This window comes from Cheilinus undulatus, linkage group 15 (genome assembly GCF_018320785.1).
Source record: "Cheilinus undulatus linkage group 15, ASM1832078v1, whole genome shotgun sequence".
In the NCBI taxonomy this organism is placed as follows: domain Eukaryota; kingdom Metazoa; phylum Chordata; class Actinopteri; order Labriformes; family Labridae; genus Cheilinus; species Cheilinus undulatus.
The window spans coordinates 6,331,374-6,347,789 of record NC_054879.1 but is presented as its reverse complement, the minus strand read 5'-3'; the positions used below and the strand labels follow the sequence as shown (position 1 = coordinate 6,347,789).

Here is a 16,416-nt window from a genome sequence, read left to right as displayed (position 1 = left end):
AGCATGGAACCACTGAAAACGTTGTTGTATATATGCCAAGCAAAAAAGTAGCATTTATGGCCTCCTAGAACGTCGTTTCTGTGTGAAGGAAACACCGACACAACAAAAAAGTTTTTTGTATACTCCTGAATTCGTCTTTTTGTGGACAGAACCATAGTTATGTTTTTATCTCTATAAGCTAATGAAAATGTTTCTCTGGATAAACTGCCTCAAAACAAAATACAATGAGCATTGCATTTTTTATTTCTAGTTAAATATGTGCTATATTTCAGTAATTTAAGGGACAGAGCTCAGTTTTAGTTGCATTTTGCGTATGTCAAGGAAAAACCTTGTATCTCCATTTCATCACTTTTCAGTGAATGGTAAAAATGAGGTCATTTTAAAACAAATAATTACTGAAATGTCATAGTCAGCATCTTTTTGGCATCCTTTATAGCTTTAAAATGTGTTTAAACTCACTGACAGTTGCACAGATGAATGGCACTGATTAATGAAAAAGATTAAATAAAAAATGGAGATGTGAGGTTATCTGCGAAACAGCAGTGATTTGCTGTGGCAGGCGGCGCTTTAGTCCATGTTCAATAGTAATTTTGGACGTCTGTTTCATTAGAGCATGCCATCGGTTGCGAGTTGCATGATATTATTTCAGGGCATGATGGGAAAATGGAAAATGAACCTCTGGATTCTGCTCAGAGTAGTTCGGCTGTAGTTTTCCAAACTAAAGTGAAGAAAAGAACAAACTCCTACCTGTATGTACTCCCTGTTGCTGTCTTTGTTGGGCGTCCATCCGTTGTCGTTGTAGTTGAGACGAGCTTGACGGGGCAGCCAGCGATCGTCGTAGAAAGTGGACGAGGCCGTGATCTGGTCGTCTGTGATCTTTCCAGACTCCAGACCAAAAGCATTACTGCAGTGAAAAGCTACAAGAGGACAACATTTAGTACCACTTCTATTCATGCACATTTTAAAATGTTAGGATAACAAACCTAGACTTACTTTCACTGACTTCCTTGTGTGTCATGTTGTAGCGTGCTGAGAAACCATCTTTAGCCACAGCCATGTCGGTGTGGAAGGACAGAGCCAGAATCCCAGTGGATGATTGGATCTCTGGGGGAAACCTGGTCCCACAGTATCGACCAATCAGAGGGCCCACTGAGGACATAAGGAGAAGAATTGATTGATCTGTTAAAATTCTCTCATCATCTTGAATATATCATCATTTAAAACTCAGATATGAAAATTCCTCAGTTACAGAAGGCTTTTTCATGAGGCCTTCCTCATGCAGGTGTCAGGATGTTACATTGAATTTACATTCTTTTACAAATCCCTTCATCCTATAATCCTCACATTGGTTACTCTCTATCCCCTGTTGCTTCCATTGTGTTTTTCATTCATCCATTTTCTCTGGTTCCCTCCTCCGCCGACAGCTGCTCATCACTCCACCCTCCCATGTCATCACCTCACCCTCCTCCATCCATCCTCTCCATCCCAGTAACTTTAACAGTACAGTACTATATATACATAAGTGTGTAAATCCAAGGATCCAAGTGATTCCTCTGCTGTCTCCTTCTCTGATTCCTCATCTTGTTCACGTCAACACAAACAGATGAGTGTGATGAAGAGCCCTGGGGTGCTAGTGTGTGAGTGTTTGTGTCAAAGGCCGGGGGCAGAGATACTGTAGTAGACTCATCCTGCTCTTCTCTGACTCTTCTCTCACTCTGACAGATACACACATGAGGAGGCCTGTGGAGGAGGAGGTAGAGGAAGACGAGAAAATAGCCACCAATCGATCAGTGCTATTGATTTTTTTCCTTTCCTTTTGGAACAGTGGATGTTTGAAATAGGGCTCTTGAGCAAATAACAGTAATAACTCTTTAGCTGATGGTGGAGAGGAAAAGAGGGAGAGAAAAAAGAAGGGAGGGTAGGAGAGAAGGAAAAAGAGAGAAAAGAGAAGACAAAAGAAGAGGAGGGAAGGGAAAAACAGAATAAGAAGAAGGGAAAACTGAAAAATTGCTTGAAAAAAAAGAGAATTTTGTGAGGAAAAAACATGTAAACTTCCCATCCATACCCCCCTTATCCTGCCTAGAGTCTACGTTAAAGGTCAACACACTAAACAAGGGCAGGGTTTCAATAATATACCATTGCTAATAGTTCAATTTAATTCCCTGATATTTCATATTTAAAAGCAATCGGGAAATGGTGCAGGGGTCCCTCTATCAAAATGTGGAGTTATGTGTGCAAGACATGACTTAAAAAAAATCAAAGTGCCACATCGGCAGCAGTTTTCAAAATCTAAACTTGCAAGAATATTTCCTAACCTTAGGCTGGCCACACATTAGATCATTTTTTAATCTGGAACGATTTTTAAACTGTGGGAGACCACAGACTTCAGGACAATTTCCAAAGATTTCTCATCTTTAATCCTCTGAACGCACACACTAGATGACTCAGCCAGACTGTCAGATCACTGGAGACCACACACCTGCCGACCTGCCTACGACCTGGCGTGATCACGTGACTTCAGAAAAAAATAAAAATAAAAAAAAAATAACACGGATGTCTGTCGATACCGTCTTACTGTCTCTCCACAACAGGCTGTCCTGGCGTGTGTTACTGATGAAGCAAAAATCATAACACAAGTGAAAGACTCAGGACGAAATCATGGCTGAAATTAGGTTAAAGTTCTGTTCATGCTTGTGAGCGGTGAAAGTACATATGATCTGGCTGTGACCCTACCCGGTCTGCTCAATCTCATTGGTTGTTGTGGGTTCTCCGTCAGCGGTATTTTGGAGGCCACAACGCAATTTGGAGCAGTTAATTAATCATGTTGACACCACACACATGCAGACTAATAATTAAATAATCGTTTGGGACGAGGCTCTTCTCTGGAAAAGCCCCCACGATCATCGGGGAAGGCAAATCTTGCCCCAAATTGGGCTTAAAATCCTGTGGTGTGTAGCCGGCCTTACCCCAATAAAGGTGTAAACAGACTCAAGATGAGTCTGTCTGCAGACAGTGCAACTCTGACGGCCCGTGCAGACCTTTGGTTTGAGACTGTTCTCTGTCAGAACAGAAATACACTAACACTCTCTGACTTAAATTGGATTAAACTTCCATTTAGGGTTAGGATAAGGTTTAAGGCAGTTGTTCCCAAAAAGGGCCTAGTGCCCTTTAGAAAGTCAGAGGGCAGGCTCTTGTATGCCATTAAGTTGATCCAAAGTTCTGTTGAAACAATGATTTTAATATGGAGGCCGCCATGGATTGGCTTCAGAAGCTGTTTAAGTCCACCTATTGTAACCAGATGGCTGACGTCACACAGGCTTTGACCAAGTCTTTCCACAGTCTACCTTTCTGATATGCTAGTCTCGTCTCGTCGTGGTCGTGGGGTGTCTTGGAAGCACCGTTAGTTGTCACACTACAAGACCATTTGTCGTTCCTGACACTCAAACTTGGGCCAGAGTTTTGACGATGAGCCGCGACGTTGCAGTTGCTGAATTTGTGTAGTCTGAGCCGGCTGTGATTAACAACAGCTGATAACTTCAGCACTGCAGAAGAAGAGAAGTCCATTGGTGTCACCTCTTATTCAATGGTGCAGCTGCAGTTAGAGTCTGGGACATTTTCTGCATTTTGGATTCCAGTGGGAAGGAGTACCCATTGAGAGCCAAGGCCATTTTGCAACATCCTACCTGCTTTTCAGGCGAGACAAAAACTGAATTTATAATGTTTTAATTATATCATAAATTTGATGTTTGCCAGTTGAATTCAATTGAGATACAAAAAAATTGGAAAAATGAGAAAAGAAGAGATGAAAATAAAACAGTAAATAAAATAGGAAAGAGAGCAGTAAGAATGAAAATAGAAAAAAAAAGGAAAAAGGGAAAGAGAGGAGCAGGGGGAAATATGGAGCAAAGAGAATCTTGATTTACAGAAATTATTCTAAAATGACCCATCTTTGTAAAACAATTCAGTCAAATATATTTAATCAGTATTTCAGTGTTTAATATTTAATGTTCTTAGCTGACAGGCAGAGATGGTCTAATTTCTGTCTCCATCTGAATTTATAAATTTAACTGATTTATTTTTTATTTAAAAATAAAAAAGTATATTTGACTCTTGCAAACACATGAAAACACAGACACACAAAGCTGTAACCATCAGACACAAAATAATAATGTTGTATAAGTGCAGCCTACATGGAGAGATGGGGTTGACAGAAAGCAACAACAGTTTTTATTCTAGTGTTTTCCTTCTTTACTTTGTGTCTTTTCCTTCTTCTTTTCCTTCCACACTTCCTTTGAATAACTAGATATTTAGGCCAATTCTCATTCTCCTCCCTCTTACCAACACCTCTAACCTTATAAGAAACATACATTCTCATTGTTTTCGCCTTGGGTCTTTTTCTCCATCCTCCCTTCCTGCTCAGGACTCCACACTGCTGCACAGGGTGAATCCGAGTCCTTCACCTCTGAAGCTCATCCTGCTAAGTTCCTTCCCTTTCAACCTCCTCCCACTTCATTTCACCTTCCTTCCCTTCCTTTCATCCTGATATCTGTCTTGTAGCGTCGGCACATCACTCAGGGCACAAGGCTTTCATCCTCTCTTTCTCTTAAATCACTGTTTTTGCCGCTCCAGTCATCTTCATTTACTTGTGTGCTTAGAGCTATGGTGGGTAATTCATGGGTTTTAGTGGTAATTGTGGGAATTCTCTTTACATTCAAACAGCAGGGAAGGATCAAATACTCTTGGGGAACAAGAGAGGGAATGGTATCAGAGGCTGTTGAAGCTCTTTAATAAGTTTATACAGTCTTTTTATTGAACCTGGTATACTTGGACCCCTTCCTCTTTACAGCAGATGCCCTGAGCCTACCACGGAGCCGGATGGGCACTTTTCTTACCATTGAAATTACAGCTTTGACTAACTTAAGGAAAGTTCTGTCACTCTTTTTAGGATGGAAACTTCTACAGTCTTTCCTACTACGTTTTACTTTGGTTAACCTGGGACACCCAACAAAGTCTTGACAGGCTCCAGCCCATCCAAAACTCTACTGTCAGAGTTCTCACCTGCACTAGGCCTTTGTAGTCACCCCTACCCTCCACTGACTCCCAGATAAGTTTTACATCAAATACGGAATCCTCCGTCTTACTCTCAAATCCCTCCGTACCCTCTCTGACCACCTTCACCCATAAAAACCGACCTAGAGTCTTACTCCTCTGACATTAGACTCTCTGAGATGGAGCCTTCAGGACTACGGTCCCACCCTCTGGAACACCCTCCCTGAAAATATCCATAATGCTCCATCTTTGGAAATGTTTAGAAACCTCCTCAAGCACCAGTGGTTCACCTCAGCCTAAATCTGCCCCCTTCAAACACTCATTTTACTGTCTGTCATTGTGTTGTGTCTTGTCTGCTGTATTTATATAAAGTGTCCTTGGCGTCCGAGCAATTATTTGTTATTATAAAGTATATGTAACCCCCACCCCTGCTGGCCTGCACTCACACTGCTCTGAGCTCAAAGTGGGCCTGGACACAGACACTCCATACTACGACACACGCAGTTTAAAAGATGTGCAGTTTCACAGAGTCAGCATTTACAATATGAAATCATACTTTTAAAGTTTTATATTATAGATATTTTACAGTGTGACAGAGCTGCAGTTACTCTTAAAAAATCTGTGCTAAGGTCAGTCTCATCTGACAAGAACAAAGCAGAGAGTCAACCTCATGGCAAGACAATGCATGCTAATGAAAAATACACACCTTCAGGAAAACCTAAAGTCACAGGCCAGAACTGTAACTCAGTGGGTAACTTCACTCATGGTGCAAATAAGTCTCACATCAAAAACAACAACAGTCCTCCAGAAACATGAGCAAAAGAACCCCAGCAGGGATCACTGTACGACAAGCAACATCCAAACGCAAATAAACATATCTAAAACACAAATCAACATATATAAAACACAAATCAACACATCTAAAACACAAATCAACACATCTAAAACACAAATCAACACATCTAAAACACAAATCAACACATCTAAAACATAAATCAACACATCTAAAACACAAATTAACACATCTAAAACACAAATCAACACATCTAAAACACAAATCAACACATCTAAAACACAAACCAACACATCTAAAACACAAATCAACACATCTAAAACACAAATCAACACATCTAAAACACAAACCAACACATCTAAAACACAAATCAACACATCTAAAACACAAATTAACACATCTAAAACACAAACCAACACATCTAAAACACAAATCAACACATCTAAAACACAAACCAACACATCTAAAACACAAACCAACACATCTAAAACACAAACCAACACATCTAAAACACAAATCAACTCACTGCCCAAGAGGGTGATGGGAAACTACCCACACATGCCCCAGGTTTGAAATCACAGTAAGCAAGCTTACTGCTTAGATCAGTGGACTCTTTACAGAGTGGAACAACATAGTCAAAACACTCTATCTCCGAATGCCCCCCCCCCCCTTTTTTTTTAACACTTTTGCCACTTTTTTTCATCCATTTTTGCCCCTTTGGACCAAAATTTGATACATTTTGCCACTTTTTACTCCTTCTTATCACTTTTAACACATTTTGACATTTTCAAACCCCTTTTCACCACTATTTCCATCCATTTTTGCCACTTCTGAAACCATTTTCACCCCTATATCTGTCCATTTTCACCACTTCTATCCAACATTTAACCCACTTTGACACTTTTCTTTCATTCCTGCCTCTTAAAACCCATTTTTGCCACTTTTTAACCCATTTTCAACACTTTTTAAGCCACATTCGCTAGTTTTGCCTTTTATTTGAACTATTTCCATCCATTTTTGTCACTGTCAGCCCACCAATTTGCCACTTTTCACTTATAATTGCCTCGTTTAAAACATTTCCTTCCACTTTAATTCAATTTTCATTATTTCTTGTGCCCATTTTTTAATATTTCTGTCCAATTTTGCCACCTTTAACCCCTTTTTACCACTATTTCTGTGTATTTTTGTCACTTTTGGACCTGTTTTCACCAATATTTCCCTTTATTTTTGCCGTTTTCAACCCACAGCTAACCAATTTTTCCACTTTTCAACCAATCTTGCCGTTTTCCATTTTTCTCCACTTTTTAATCCATTTTCATGACTTTGCCTGCTCACGTTTACACTTATATTAACTTTTGCCACTTTTTGTCCATTTTTTTTTGCAACTTTTAAACCATATTTGGGTTCTTCTTTCCATCCATTTTTGCCTCTTTTCACGATTATTTAATCCTTTACCATCAAAGTTGTCTCATTTTCTTTGGCTTAATTTTCTGGCATCCTGACGTCTGTGGCTGTCACCAGTGATGTTCTAAATAGATTTTGTTTGGCACAAATCTTCGGTCTGAACTGGGCTTTAAAGACACCCCAGCCTTGTTCCCATACTTTATGCAGTCCTGAAAAATTCTGGAAAATTTCAGGGGAACGACCTCTAAAACTGTTATTTGAGTAGATGTAACCAGTAACTTTCCAGCCCTGGTTCCAGTCCTCTGACACTCTGCTATTGTTTAAAATGAATGTTGAGAGGAATGGTTGTACTGAGCATGCTTACCTTATTGTGTGCATGTGTGCACCATGCAGGAGCCCACCTCTTCCATCAGTACCAGGGCTAAGAAAGTGAACTGGCTTCACTGATAGGCTCAAACATGCTTGAGCACGGCACTGACTGCCTCGTATGAGTGGACCCTTAACATCTCGTGTTTTCTTTTCATTACCCTAAAGAGAGATGTCGTGGCCTTTCTCTCTATTTTTCTTTTAGCTGCCCTTTTTCTTTGCACCATCTCAGATACTCTTGAATTTTCTCCTCAGGCTGCATTCATACTTAAAATGATATTGCAAATAAGAAGAGGGGCACTGCTTTTTGCTTTTTATTTGCTTTTGGTGCTGTTCAGCTTTTGGTGGGTAATTGATAAATGATGTGTTCCTGTGAGGAATTTTCAGCTGCAGACTGAAATTAATATCTTTGCCTCTTTATGAGCCACCAAAGTATGCAAGACCATCAGCATGGCTGTTGACTAGCTCATAAAAGTTCATTTAAATTCCTAAAATTCCTGCAGAAACAGCTGTTTTTACAGCACAGATGTCAGTTTCTTTTGTGTCATAAATTTGATTGTTAGAGGAAATCAGGATGAGACAAAATCAGCAAAGTGCACCACCTGTTCCTCATAGGAGCTTTAAACAGTTAAACATAAATCCAGTCATTCTCTCACTGTAACTACAAATAGAACAAAGAAAACTCAGATAAAACAGTAAAAAAAAATCCTCAGTATATAAACCGTTCCAAGATGAACCTCCCTTCCTGATTCCAGTGCCACCTGCTGAACTTTATGTTGAATCAAGCTATTCTCTCCCTCCTCCCAGTCTTCTTCCTGAGGGCAGACCAGAGGTCTCCTAACCTCCATTTACTCATCCCAACATCACCTCCCTTTGTTCCAGTCTTCCAGGCAGTGAAGGACTCTCTGCCCCTCCACTGCTCTTCTTTTGCTTTCTACGTCTTCCAGCCCTTAAAACTGGATCCAAGTTCTCTGTGCCTTAGATTCGTCCTTCTAAGCATTTCCAGTCCTCCTAGCAGCAAGAACAGAAATATCCTAACCCTCCATCGTTCCTCCTCTCACCTCCCCTCTTTTTTCCCTCCTCTCAGCTACTCCTTTTTTTATTTTCCCCTTGAAAACTTGTGTTGTTTCTCCACACTGGGTGCCAACATCCTGCCTGTAAGCTTAGCTTTCATCTACCAACGCAGAGCTACTAAAATAGTTGCTACTCCACCTCAGTCAATAATGATGTAGGCAGGGCAGAATGCACAACATTTTAACTCTACTCAGAGCATTGACTCATGAGGAGGCAGAATGATTGTTCCACATCTCCATCAGGACCGTCGTTATCAAGACTTTTATCAAAACCTCACCACTACGGCAAAAAGAAAACACATCTATCCGATCGCTGTCTCACCTCCTGGGAGACCGTCCCACACTTCCAGCCAGTCGTACTTGCAGTCCCCCTCGCTTCCAGGAAGGGGGTCGTTCTCCAGGTCAAAAGTGAGGAAGGTGAGAGTGACGTCCATGCTGGGGGGCACGATGATGATAAAGGAGCACTCCAGGTTGTGGGGGTATTTGTCAGGGAAGCCTGGAGACTCAATGAGACCCGTGGGGCTGGTGAAGTTACGGGAACAGTCCGAGCCTGGGAGGAAAAACAGAGGAGAAATGTGCATCAAGAGATACATCAAAAGAGAACATTTATCACAGTTTCACTCACAAAAAAGCAGACTGTCCACGCTTTTATCTGAGAAAAAAGTAAAAACCTTTATTTAACAAAAGAGCATACACAACGAAGACCGGAATTAAACTTCAATAGAGTAATATTCTGTGCAGACACTTGTAGGTGATATTTAAGAGGAAGGCGCTTTCAAACAGAAGAATTCCTCATTCAGGTCCTCAGCCAGAGAAAAGTCTGGCTATGTGAGATCAACCCTGGCTGTACACTGAATACTTTAAATGCAGGAAATGTATTTAAACCCAAGCTGAGCCTAACTCAAGAGTGATATGACTTTAAAATCTGTGGTTAGGGAATAATATTTATTGATAAAACTGGAAATTAAACATCAAAAATTTTCACCAGTAGGAAGTTCAAGATGTAAAACAGTACTTTTCAGACTGCTGTTTTGCGGTGAAGTATCTACACCTATTAATCATCCTAAATGTGAATGTCACAGAGCAGGCACAGTGCCAGGATTACAACTTTTGATGGCCCTAAAAATATCAAAAAGTTCAACTGTTCCCCTTCCAGATAGACAAATATAACTAAAAAGTCATACTGTTTTATTGGCACTAGTAGAGCATGCAGCTCTTGTTGTCCAATGCAAAGGTACTATTCTGTTGATTTTCTTCTATGCTAAAGACACATAAGAAACATTAATGCAGGTACAAAAATCCCATGTGACTCTCAGCCGGTGCAGTGTCAATCGCTGTGGATGTGACTGATGAGAGAGAGGTGGTGTTAAAACCTCGAGATGTTTCCTCTCTTTCCCTTATGGATCCCTCATGATCAGCTGAGAAACAAATGCATGCATAAGTGCACATGCACTAGCTTTGCAAGCATCTGCAGGGTAATGTGGCCTGACATGATTGGTTTCGGCTGCTGCATAATATCTCCCAAACTTTAAGGATGGGCCAAATGACCAAGTGGGTAGGCCAAGCCCCACAAGGCCCACCCATAACGCCACAGCTTTCACAGAGGCATAATGGGCATAGTGTAAAGCAGTGATACTCAACGTGTGGCTTTTTTGTGAGAATCTGTGGCTCCTTTATGTCTTAATTTGAAATATTATTCCTACAGAAAACCTTTAAAAGGAAACAATGGCCTCAGAAATTATCCATTGCAAGTAATATTAGTCAGTTTGTTTCCCACTCTTACACAGTAGGATTTAATTGTCAGACTTAATTGTCAGCTCTTATTTTTTTCTGTATTTCCGTTGCCCTTTGCAACTTTTTGCTAATTTCATTCCACTTTTACTACTTTTAGCCCATTTTTGTCACTTCTTCTTGTCTCCTTTCATCCATTCTTGACACTTTTGTCCTGCTTTTTTCTATTTTTTTGCCCTTTTTTGCCTTTTTTTACCACTTCTCCCCCATGCCGTCTGCGATAAAATGCCACTTTTTGCCCATTTTCCCACCTTTTTGCTGATTGTTGCCCATTCTAGCCACTTTTCACTCTTTTTTGCCATGTTTTTGCCCCTCTTTGACCAGTTTTGCTCACTCATTTTTTGGTCACTTCTCTCTCATTTTGCCACCTTTCTCTCACTGCTTGCCACTTTTTGACCATTTTGCCACATTTTTTGTCATTTTTCACCAATTTTTCACACTTTTATCCTGCTTTAGGCAATTTTTTGCCTTTTTTGCCACTTCTTGCCCATTTAAGGTGCCATTTGCAATTAAATGACACTTTTTGTGCATTTCCCCACCGTTTTGCTGATTTATGCCTATTTTAGTTCCTTTTCACTCATTTTTTACCATGTTTTTGCCACATTTAACCATTTTCGCCCTTGGTAACTCATTGTTTGGTCACTTTCTGCCCTTTTTTCCCATGTTTCTCACAAATTTTGCTACTTTTTGACCATTTTTGCCACCTTTAACTTTTTTTAATTGGCTCCTTTCACCACTTAGGAAGTGGCTCTTGCAAATGTATTTTTTCAACAATTTGGCTCTTTGGTTGAGCAGGATTGAGTACAGTGGTGTAAAGTAACAGAGATCAGTAGGCCCAGTGTGGAAGAAAAATGCTCTTTCTATGCATGAAATTCCTGAATCCACAGACTTGGATACCAGTATCCCTTTTCAGAATCATGTCAAATAATGATGGCAGAAGTTTGTTTAAAATACCCATAAAGGACCAAGCTTTGTTGTCCAAAACACAAACATTCTTGGGTGTCTTCAAATAAGTTACTGTGTCTCTAAAGCAGTTTTTACACATGCACTCCTGAAAAACATCTGGAAAATTTCAGGCAAACTAGCCTTTAAATCTTTCCGAGTTTGTTGCACCTTACAGCAGGAAAGCATTTCTGATTCTGGAGGTTTGAATGGAAGGATTATGATGTAAAAGAAATGGCAGACGAAGCAATAGACTCTGCTACATGTCAGTATAATGAAAATATTGACCTTGCAATCTCAACCCAACTTGTTGCAGAAATTTTACCAAAGAAACTGGCTTAAAAAATCTGGGTACAGTCCAGGTGAAAAATTATGCTGTTTGCACTCTTATGCACTCATATGTTGTTCAAGAGAGAGAATGCAAAGCTGCAAAATGGGCAATGAATGTGAAATACAATACTAAGGGCATTACAATTAACACAAAAATACAATAGAGAAAAAAAATCACTATAAAAGATTTACTCAGAATAGGAAGCATCCAGACAGTGTTTGTACTATCATGATGTGGTGGTCAAACAGTCATGAGAAGCTTTAGTTATTATCATACATGCACACAGTAATCTGGGGTAATCTAGGGCTCTATAGTTCTGACAACAGTAATACCCTCTCTATTAATACTTTCACATACACACACAGGGGTTAAAGAGGGGATATGTTCAAAGCGACTGGACTATTATTCCAGTATGACCAGCCAGCCATATATGACCGAACTGCCAGACAGACACACTCACTGTCTAAGCCTCTTATGGTAACCCATTTCCCCCCCAGTCTGTTTGGGTGTCTGCTATTGTACTTGCATGCTTGCATGAGTAAATGAGGAGAAAGTGAGTACAACACACTAAGGGTTTGTGGGTTTCCTAGCATGAAAGGTGCATTTAAAAGTGTGTGTGTGCATGTACAGTTACATGTGAATGGTACAGGGTAAATGAACTTGAGCTTGTGCAGTGCTTTACTAGTCTTCTGACTACTCAACGTCACGCTAACCCATTCACACCACGTTCACACACTGATGGTGAAGGCTGCTATGTCGAGCGGCTATCTGTATTCATTACAACTGTCCGTATGCAGTCGCAAACCATTGACACAGCACTGGGAGTAATTTTTAACCATCATTGTCATCATTGTCTCGCCTCGACTTATTGTATTAAAGTGCTCGTAAAACATTAACCCTGTGGTGCACAATCAAGCTCTAAACATCCTTTTTTTTCAGGAAAACCTGGACTTTAAGAGTTTGTGTGCTGCAGTAATTTCACTGAAATTTTGAAAAGTTACAGGACTATAAAGACTAAAGAAAAAATTTGAAAGTTAAAACCCAAAGATTTTTATGTGTGACACACAGATAACAATAATGACTAAGACTTATTTGCAGAAAATTGTTCTCCCATCTCTTGGGGTCCAAAAAGTGAAAAAAAAAGTCAAAATATTTACAAAAAAGTCTTTGTACTTCTTTTTGTTAGCTTTATTTGTGCCATTATTCCAAGCAGTTCCTGTCTGCAGAGACACAGAGGGCCACATCACAGGCTTTCTATCTTTCTTTCTCTCCATTCAGGCCATATCCTCCATGATCTAAGTGTGATTACATGCTCATTTTGACAAAGTAGATCCTAGCATTAGCTGCTAGTGGCAGAAACATTAAAAAAATTTGATTACAAAACAGTTAAAAGATGTTCAATATTGGAGGTACTGGTGTGGATTTAATCTTTGTAGACCCTGAAAACTCACTAAAGTTCCAGGCTCTCTAGAGAAGCCCCCATAAGAGCTACATAGGCATGGATAGCATCATTAGAATGGAAAAAAAGTGGCTGCAATTTATGAGTCAAAAATTATGTAACTTTTTTGTGACCTGTCTTATCTTGTTATATAAGACAACGTCAGCCTCAGAGGGTTAAGTTTCTTCCCCAGCGTCACACTGAAAGATCGATGAGAATGCAGGAACTGGAGATCAAACCCATGGCCTTCCAGTTGAGAGCTGCCTGATAATGACCACTGATCCACTGTTACTCTAACCTGTTACACAGGATGGACTGCTTCACATACCCATAAATGGGATGTTTCACAGCCATGGATGGTGTTTGGGAAGGGCAGAACTTCAGGAAAAAACTCAGAGGGGAACTGGATGAACATCCTGTCTGCCACATTCATTAAAAGCCGATCACAGTGACAAAATACACGACAAAGTGGGCATGGACAGCACCCTGGGAGTAAACTACATAATGTGAGAGATCGACAAATGCACAAGCTGTGGAATACAATTTTTTACAGGTCAGGAGGAGAGCAGAAACATCATATTCAATAAAATAGGCTTTAGTGTGGTTCTTTGCTCTTGTTTTTAATAACGAAATCTTATCAAGCTCCAATAAAACTGCCACTATAGCTACATCTATGCTAACAGCTCCACTGGCAGCCACTGTTTACCAGCTTGCATCACAAATTCACCTGCAGCTACCACAAACTTTAGCCAAGACCAGCCAGGAACAGAATATAAACTTCTTTTTAACCAAGAAAAGCTTGAGTCCAGTTCTTTGCTCTCAGTTTAACCCTTAGAGGTCCTCTCACTATTTTGCCATTTTGTTCATTTTCTTTTGACAAAATAAAGCACTAAGAAAATGTCTACCATGCTCATGATTGGTTTAATCTTTTTCAGCACTACCTCAACTTTATAAATAAAAACTATATATTTTCTAAGTTTAATTTCCTGTATTAGATATAGGGCCTCAAAAACACAACACCACACAAAAATAGATTCGTAAAAATTGTTTATAAAACAATGTATTGTAGTTTTTAAAAGGAAATTACAATTATGAAAAAATACCAGTACCAGTCCTGTACAACATGGTCCACTGTCCTTCATGTGTAACATTAATTTTAAATCAAATCAAAATGATCATATTTCCTGTTTTACTCTGCCTATTGACATCAAACAAGAACTGAAAGAAAGCTTAAAGATCATGCTTTCCACACAAAGTGATTGCAATGCACAATGTGGCTTCGTTTTTATGCTGTCATGTGACAAAAGTAGCACTTGATGAGATCCCGGCAACGTGATCATGTACCCCTAAAAGCTACTAAAAAACATTGTCACTGTGGCTAAATCCAAGCTACTCATAGCTACCACCTTGTTCTCCTTAAATGATGCTGATTGGTCAGGCCATTCTCAGACCGGGCACAAACATTCCAGACTGAAGCTTTGAAAGGCTGATCTACGTTATGGCAGACATGGAATCTGGCTAATCTATGTATATGTCTGTAAAAAGATGCTGAGTTTTTCAGCTCCCACATTCATCTGTACATTTGCATCAATATAAAAGGTAAAAATGATCAATTTAGCTGCTCAATTGCTTCCACATTATGCTCAAACTAAACAAAAGTGTATTTGGCATGTGAGTAAATATTTCTACAGTGTCCAGAATGACTAGATCTTTGGATTTTGGAAGACATTTCCATGGAAACTAGGTTATTGAGCCAGGATAAGTTCAAATTCAGTCTTTTTGCACACTGAACAATCCTGTGGGTGGCAGGCAGACTTTTCCCTTCATCTTTTTGTCTCTCTTTCACATTTTTTCTGAAATCAGCTCAAGTTTTCTTCAAACTTCCCCTTATTGAGATTGTCAGCAGAATGATTTGATTGATTTATAGTGACTGTGTTACAAATTAGCTTTGGCACATGCTAGAAGTTAAAATGGACTCCTTTCAGATTTATTTGCAGATCTATAAAAATGCCTCCAAAACGTCTATTTTTAGTGTGATACAGATTGTCTGTTTGCCTGTTTTTCTGTCCCACTTTCCGGCCTGATTTGCTTGTTATTGTGACCTTCTCCCTCATGCACTGACCTCAGATGTAACCAACCAACACACACAGTGACACACACTGTCTCTCACGGGGTTCCCCTTGCGTCTGGCCCCCCTGCAGAGTCAGTCACTGGATAGCGCCGGCCTGTGTGATGATGAGCATGTGTGTGTGTGTGAGAGTGTGTAGCGTGAACGCCTGACCAGTTCTGTTGCCGGCAGCGATTTTATTCCATTCTCATTACTTCATGTTCATGAGCAGCACAAAAACACTTCTGCCCTCCTTTCTCCCATCTTCTCTTTTCCGGACTGTCCTTTCACACCCAGTCAACACCTTGTACACCCACTTTTTAATTAACTCACATCCCAAAATATGCATGTAAATGTAGTAAAGCTTTTTAAAGTCTAGTACTGCCTGTGCTTGATGCATGTCCATCTGTCTGTTTTCTAAGACTTCTCTTTTGTCCATCATTCAACTTCAACCTCATTCATTTCTTCTTCTTTTCTTCTCCTGTCTTTCTTCTTCCTTCACCCCTGCTGTTCTTTCTTTACCATCTTCCTATGCATCTTTTTATCCTCCACACTTCTATTATTCCCCTTTCCCTCCCACTGTCTCATTTCCTATTCTTTTCTCCTCAGTGTCCATCTGTCTGACTTGAACAAGTTCAAAAGAAACACGTGTTTCATGGGGTAAGGTTAGAGGAAGTGTGTGAGTCACTGTGTGAGTGTGTGTGTGTGTACAGAGTGTTGCTGGGTAGATCTGGCGCTGGTGTTTATGGCTCACTGATCCCTGGTAGACGGGGTAGGGTCTCTCATTGTATGTGAGTGTTTGTATGGTAAGCTAGCATGCACAAACCTACATTCATCTATAATTTCACTTTTTAGCATTCAATTGTTCACTTGTGTGTTTGTATGCATTAGTGTGGTAAAGAGGCTTGCAGAAATCTACTTTTATTCCAACTGTTTTCAATGCCAATCAACTAATAGTTCCTCCTCCCCCACTAAGCTTTTATCAGAAGCACACATATGGCAGACAGTCAATATGGTTTGCATGTACATCTAAGTTAGGCTACAGTAATGGCTCCACAGGGCCATTTGGTTGGATTGCTATCCTTGGATCAGGATACAAACACTGGAAAGCTCTGCTACAGT

General features: G+C 40.0%; 1 protein-coding gene across 3 annotated transcripts in view; it reads right to left on the bottom strand.

The window, feature by feature from the left end:
• The window catches only part of LOC121522334 (neuropilin-2-like), a 179,868-nt gene that overhangs the window by 102,170 nt on the left and 61,282 nt on the right, over window positions 1-16,416 (bottom strand). For all 3 annotated transcript variants that reach the window (XM_041806563.1, XM_041806565.1, XM_041806564.1), the window contains exons 4-6: window positions 9,008-9,235; window positions 994-1,149; window positions 748-917 (exon numbers count right to left, since the gene is read on the bottom strand). In XM_041806563.1, coding sequence (XP_041662497.1) covers window positions 748-917; window positions 994-1,149; window positions 9,008-9,235 — 554 coding nt within the window. The remainder of the gene's footprint in view (window positions 1-747; window positions 918-993; window positions 1,150-9,007; window positions 9,236-16,416) is intronic.